General features: G+C 55.4%; 2 protein-coding genes across 4 annotated transcripts in view; both read left to right on the top strand.

Moving 5' to 3' along the window:
* Positions 1-3,461, top strand: LOC102447605 (uncharacterized). Of its 2 annotated transcripts, none has more exons than XM_075919958.1 (2): positions 1-129; positions 1,899-3,461. In XM_075919958.1, exon 2 carries the CDS (start codon positions 1,998-2,000, stop codon positions 3,192-3,194), a length of 1,197 nt encoding a protein of 398 aa, XP_075776073.1. In that variant the 5' UTR covers positions 1-129; positions 1,899-1,997; the 3' UTR covers positions 3,195-3,461. The 2 variants fall into 2 exon arrangements, with proteins under 2 accessions (XP_075776073.1, XP_006131190.2); XM_006131128.4 differs by lacking the exon at positions 1-129 and adding an exon at positions 584-952.
* Positions 3,462-3,609: 148 nt separating this feature from the next.
* The window catches only part of RECQL4 (RecQ like helicase 4), a 65,438-nt gene continuing 62,484 nt past the window's right edge, over positions 3,610-6,563 (top strand). The window contains exons 1-2 of one of the 2 annotated variants that reach the window (XM_075919953.1): positions 3,610-3,811; positions 6,219-6,394. The gene's annotated coding sequence lies outside the window, so the exon portion shown is untranslated. Of the gene's footprint in view, positions 3,812-4,075; positions 6,395-6,563 lie in introns of those variants that run through there. The other variant, XM_075919952.1, reaches the window with a different exon arrangement.

The following is a 6,563-nucleotide window of genomic DNA, read 5'->3' as shown; positions in this document are numbered from 1 at the left end:
TCGGGTCGCAGCTTGATGACGTCAATAGAGAGCGCGCTGCTCGCCGGGCACCCGGAAGAGCCCGTCACAATGGGGGCCGCCAGGGGAGGAGCCGTTCAGAGCCGGGGGCGGGGGCGCCCCGGGCAGAGAGTGAGTGGGGGAGGGGGAGGGGTTGAACTATGCCACTGCGGTGGGGGAGGGGCTGCTCAGAGGGGCTGACTGTGGGGGAGGGGCGGCAGAAGGGGGCGGGGCTGAATGTGGGGGGGAGGGGCTGCTCAGAGGGGCTGAATGTGGGGGAGGGGCGGTAGGAGGGGGCGGGGCTGAATGTGGGGGAGGGGCGGTAGGAGGGGCGGGGCTGAATGTGGGGGGAGGGGCTGCTCAGAGGGGCTGAATGTGGGGGAGGGGCGGCAGGAGGGGGCGGGGCTGAATGTGGGGGAGGGGCTGAATATGGGGGGGGAGGGGCTGCTCAGAGGGGCTGAATGTGGGGGAGGGGCGGCATGAGGGGACTGAGGGCAGCGCTGACAGGGGCGGGTGGAGACTGAGCTCTGGGAAAGCTGGCGAGGTGGGGGGGAGGGGAGTGTGAAGGGGGGGAGGAGCCCTGGCCAGTGTTCCCCACCCTGGCACTCCGGGGGCAGCAGGTGGGGGGCCCACAAGAGACCTTCAATACCTGCCTCCCTAGGCCTCTTACAAAACCTTTCCAGGGTCACAGAGGCACCGGCTCTGAGAAAAACAAAAACTGCCGCCATCAAGTGATTTAAGTCCTAACCCCCCCCCCCCCCCCAGGAGGAACACTTGAATTCCTTCCGCACGGGCGCCCCAAGCTCTTTTACCATGAGAGAGCTTGAGAAAACAAAGAGAAAATAAACTGCAGTCTGAGGCCTGCATAGACAGACAGACAGACAGACAGAGAGAGAGCGACCAACCTGTTTCTTTCTTTCCAGGACACAAGAATCAAATAATCACTTTAAAAAAGGTGATTTTCTTAACAAAATAAACAGATACACTTGAGAAAGCATATGTGGCTGCTCGGTGTTACAGAGCAACTGACTAAACCAAATTAAAACACAGGGAACATCTCCAGATCCGCTCTTGGATAGCGAATGGGAAAGGGAAGGCACGGATTCACACAGAAGAGTTTAACCAAACAGCCAAAACAAAGAAAAATACCCTGATCACGACTAAACACATGTTTTCTCTCTACTCACTGTCTGTGCTTCAAGTCCCAGTTCACTCTCATGTCCAGTATTTCTCATAGGCATGGTAATCCTGATTATTGAATGTTGCTCCCTCCAACCCTTAGCTTAGAAGACACAAAGGAAGAGCAGCCAGGTATCTCTAGCTCAGTGTTTCTCAACCAGTGAGTACCCCTTAGGGGTACTCGAGAGAACTCTGGGGGTATGTCAACACAACTGAAATTTGAAGAAAAGCAAATTTTTATTCTAAGTTTTACAGCGCTTTATCATTTTTGATCTTTTTAAACCCCAAAATTTCATCGCCCACCCAGCTACAATTAAGTTGTTTAAACAAATGTGTTGCAGTGGTTGAAAATTTTGTGTCTGAAAACTAGATACTGGGGGTACTTATAAATTCTTTTTAAACAAAGGGGTACTTTATTAAAAAAAGGCTGAGAAACACTGCTCTAGCCAATTCAAATTTCAGCACTGTATCCCTGTCGACACCCTTGCTAGCGACCTGAGTTTAACCTTTTAGTCACCAAGTGCTGGCCAGCACTCCTCCTATCCATTGCAGGTAGCTATCCAGAGAGGAAGGTGGGAGGCGCAGGGAGCTCATGGCCCCCTATTCTGGAGTGATTGAGCCATCTGGCTGCAAGGCACCAGGTGCTGTGACATTGGGAATGGGGATTTAATGGGGGTCGTGGTCCCAAGCCCACGTAACAGGATGTCATGTTCTCTCTGCAGGTCTCAGCTGGCCACGCCTGCCCGGGAGTGCCTAGCTGAGCATCAGTGCCATTGGCCCTCTGCGTTGGGTGGGGCCTGACTAGTGACTGCTTAGGCACCATGCCTCGGAAAAGGAAACATTGTCAGCGTTCAGCCCCCCCTCAGTTGGCTGAAGTCACTGCTCCAGAAGCCCCAGTCCTGGCCCGGGTTGGCTCACGGTGCCGCGCACAGCTGGGTCGCAGGACTAGGACGCCAAGCTACTTTCCCTTCAGCTTCCTGCCAGTAGACTGTCAGCTCCATGTCTTCTCTTTCCTTTCTGAGGTGGAGAAGTGCACAGCTGCCTTGGTCTGTGAAGCCTGGAGCAAGCTGATCCGCACCCCCAGGCTCTGGAGGGTGGCTGACTTCATAAGACTTGGGGCCTTCCACTCAGGGATGGATTTGGTGCTGGTTTCTGCCATAGAATTTGAGAGGTGGAAAGAGTGGGTCCACCAGTATGCCTATCACCTGACCTCTCGTGGTGCTAGCCTGCTTGTCCTCCGGGCCAGCTTTGACCTGGGTGACCAGAAGACCAAATGGGCTGACTTCCTTTCACGCTTTTTGGACAGTGTCCACTGTGGGGAGTTGCAGGAGCTGGAGCTCAACTGGACCTTGACGCACCTGGAACCGCCCGACTTCTACCCGTCCGGCAACGGCAGCATGCTGCAGGTCAGCTTGATCAAAATGGAGCAGATCAGCAACTTCCAGACCCTTCTGGAGAAGCTTATCCAGAGGTCCCCAAAGCTCACCAGGATGAAGCTGCCCTTTGACTGGTCTGCACACTCAGTTGCCATGCTTACCCAGTTCCAGCAGCTTCACACCTTGGAGCTGAAATACTTCGGGAGCTTCAATGGGGTTTGCCCAGAGATCATGCGGGATCTCGCCAAAGCCCTGCCCCACCTCAAGACTCTAATCCTTCATGTGCTGGTGCCAGTCAAAGACTTGGGCATCTCCTATTCCCTGGAATCCAGATCCCTGGAGTACTTGGATGTGTCCCAGAGCCGCGGCCTGGTGTTCTATCACCTCGACCTGCCCTCCTTGAGGGTGCTGAGGATCAAGAAGACAGTTCGGGGCATCATCCTGAACCGGAGAACTAGGCTGGCTCTTCAGAGTCGCTGGTCCTGTCTGTACAGCTTGTTACGGAATGGCACGCCCAGCCTCCGGGTGTTCAACAACCAGGTGCTGCTGCCGCACTGGCGGGAGCAGACATACAAGGAGCTCAATGCCTTGCTGCTGCAATCGTGCTACTGTGTTCAGCACTCGGACACATGGTTACTGTAAAGCTTGATGGTGAAGGGAACAGCAAAGAGAACGTGGCCTCTCTTGTATCTACTGGTGTCAGTGGAGGGGGTGGATAGCACAGAGAGACCATGTGTCTGCCTTGGGAGGGGCCAGATAGCCTGTCTCTCGGGGCCGAGCAGTTGTCAGGTTTCAGGAGAGGATGTGTCTAGGCCCAGAGCTGACTTAAAACGGGAGGCTGGCTGAGGAGTATGTGAAGGGAAGGAGACTGCTTCTCGGCTACCAGGAGAGTAAATGTTCTGTTCCCCATCGCTGTTCCCTGCTTGTCGTTTGTAAGGACACCGTATGCCATAAATGACGGTTCGTGCTGCTCACGGGGGGGAAGGGCCCTGACTCCTGCACACAGTAAAATTACAGCCAAACACACGTGTCCTTGGCTCAATGTGCTGATGCAGAAATGAAGATAGAATCAGAATCCTAGAACTGGAAGGGACCTCGAGAGGTCATCAAGTCCAGCCCCCTGCACTCATAGCAGGACCCAGCACCGTCTAGATCATCCCAGATAGACGTGTTTCCAACCTGCTCTTACATATCTCCAGAGATGGGGATTCCACAACCCCCCACAGGCTATTTATTCCAGTGTTTCACCACCCTGACAGGTAGGAAGTTTTTCCTAATGTCCATCCTAGACCTCCCTTGCTGCAGTTTAAGCCCATTGCTTCTTGTCCTGTCCTCAGAGGCCAAGAAGAACAATTTTTCTCCCTCCTCCTCATCACATCCTTTCAGGTATTTGAAAATGAATAGACTTGGTCATCTTTGGAGTGTCCAGTATCAATGGCAGTGACTGGAAAAAAACCTAGGCCTCTTGCTCGTAGCTTGACAGTGTTATTGCTGGTTAGAGCAGGGGCCTGGGTTCTTTTCCAGTCACTGCCATTGATACTGGACATGTCACAGACACATTTTCAAAAGGAGCCTCTAATGGTGGGTGCCTGACATGTTGTGGGAGAGCAGCAGCTGTGACATTCAGGGGCCCAAGTTCGCCATCTCAGGTTCCCATCTTTAAATGGGAGTAAGCCTGATCTACCTGCCTGGGGATGTTCTGAGGCCTTTAGACCCTGGACCCAGGTGCTGCCAAAATCCATAGCAATATCAGCCAGTAAAGGAACAGGGATATGTGCCACTTCCCTGCCAGCAGAAAGCACCTCTCCCTTCCTGTTTTGCTGACACGTGACCTCACTGATTCTTCAGACCAGGCCTATTCTGAGTCAGCTGCTGAACTTATGCTAATACCAATCAATGGAGCCCCGTCTCTGTCAGTCTGTTCTAACCCGGCACCGGGCCAGGCATTCTTGCTCTGTTGGCTCTGTTTCCTAGGAGCCTCTTTCTAGCCTGGAGGGAGCATGTGCCTCAGCCTGGCTTTGTCAGGGTGATGCTCCTCGTGGGACATGTGGTGGAAGAGCCCCTGGCTTTTCTGCTGGGCTCTGTTTCACAGGTTGTGATGAGGGAGCAGAGCCAGAGTTATTCCTCTGAGGAAAGTGTCTAGGGCTACCTCTATGCTATAGCCCAGGTGACATGCTGAGATCGATCTGCCGGGAGTGGATTTAGTGGGTCTAGCAAAGACCAACCAAATATACTGCAGATGGCTCTCCCATGGATGCCTTTGCTTTACCCTGGATGAGAAGAGGAAGAGAGATTGATGGGAGAGTTTCTCCCGTCGGCCCGCCCTGGTGTGCGCCCCGCGCTAACTCGACGCCAGGCACGTCGACTCCAGCCACCTTATGCGCACAGCTGGCACTTAAGTCAGCTGGCTGCCGGAGTGTAGATGCAGCCCGCGATGCCTGTGTGGTTTGAACTGCACAGGTGGCTGGGGGAGAGGTTGCTGCGCTGCCAATGCTGGCTGGGGGGATTCCCGTGCATGGCCTCTTTCCATCCGCAGGCTTGAGCCAAAAGCCTCAGTAGCCCCTGGCTTAGCTGAGCCCCAGAAGGCTTTGTCTAGCTCCTGGCACGGTAGGCTCCTGTCCGTGGCTAGGCTCCGAGGCACTACGGGGAGATAACCAAGGAATCAGGGTCCTACCCCCAGCTGTTCGTACCTCCTGTGCCTCCCACTGCTCTGATGCTTTGCTGGAGGCAACACTTGACCTGGGGGGAGTATGTCCCGGTTGCCCCCCCCCCACGTTGCCTTTCTCCCTGCCAGAAGCCCTAGCAGCATCTGAGGTTCCTCCCCAGGTGCCTCTGCGTCAGCAGTGCTGCCAGCATGGGGGAGGAAGGTGGGAGGCTGGCACAGAACACAGCAGCACGTCTCCTTAGCAACGCTGGCTGCCATGAGCACCTGGCTCCGGCTTCCCGCAGAACCAATGTTCTTAGTCCGCATTGCCAGAGCCTGGGCCCAGGGGCTCTAGAAGAACCTGACGCTCCCGGGTGCGAGCCGTGATTCCAACTCCGCCCCTCTGGGATGCTCTGCCACGAGGATAGGACTCGTTTGTGCAGGAGACCGAGCTGCCTTGGGCATCAGTCTGAGCCTGTGGCACGAATTCCCCCTCCCGCCGGCACCAAGGACCACCCCAAACCTCCCCACCCTCCGCTCTGAGCACGGGCTTTGCCTGTAGCTGTGCGGGGGAAGGAGAAGAGTGACGGCGTGACAGACGAGTCGCGCGTCCGGGGGCCGTGATGAGCGCGGTGAGAGAAACCACACGGCACCGAATGGATTAGAAGGAGGCTCAGCAGCGATGGGTGCGTCGGGAACGTGCGCGGAGTGATTGGCGGGTTTTGTTACCTGTGCACACAGCTGTGCTGGGTGGGGGCTGTGGGGGAATCCCTCCTGGCGGGCTAAGGAGAGGCAGCACTGTGCTGCCATAGTGCCTCAGTGGCCCAGTCGAGGCCTAGGGCTCCGCCGCGCCAGATGCTGTACACAGAAGAGGCAGCCCTGTATCATGTTGGGCTGGAACATGGTAGCCAAGTCCGGCTGGTCCCTGACCTGGTTGCTGTGCCAGCTAGGGATGGAACCTCCCATTTATCCTTTCACATCCCTAGTGCCAATGTTTCCTCATATGTCTGATCTGTCCCAAGGCGTCCTGGCCGTGCTGCCTTCATCCTGTTTCCTCCCCTCCCCCCGTGCTTGTGTATGCAGAGGGGCTGCTGGATGCTTGGAGTGCACTGTTGGGGAAGGCACCACCTGCGTGAGGAGGGGACTGCAGCACCTCCACTCCCCTGCGCCCAGAGGGGCCTTTGGGAGCACAATTTTTGTGAGTACAATTTTTCTCCTTCCTCTTTGGAATGCCCTTTTAGATATTTGAAAACGGCTCTCATATCCCCTCTGTCTTCTCTTTTCCAAACTAAACAAGCCCAGTTCCTTCAGCCTTCCCTCCTAGCTCATGTTCTCTAGACCTTTCATCATTTTTGTTCCTCTTCTCC

Source organism: Pelodiscus sinensis, chromosome 2 (assembly GCF_049634645.1).
Source record: "Pelodiscus sinensis isolate JC-2024 chromosome 2, ASM4963464v1, whole genome shotgun sequence".
Lineage (NCBI taxonomy): Eukaryota > Metazoa > Chordata > Testudines > Trionychidae > Pelodiscus > Pelodiscus sinensis.
The sequence above is the reverse complement of the archived record's forward strand: the minus strand, read 5'-3'. Positions and strand labels throughout refer to the sequence as shown.

Coding starts and splice junctions, on each gene's coding strand:
- LOC102447605 (XM_075919958.1), top strand. CDS start 1,998: ATGCCTCGGAAAAGGAAACATTGTCAGCGTTCAGCCCCCCCTCAGTTG.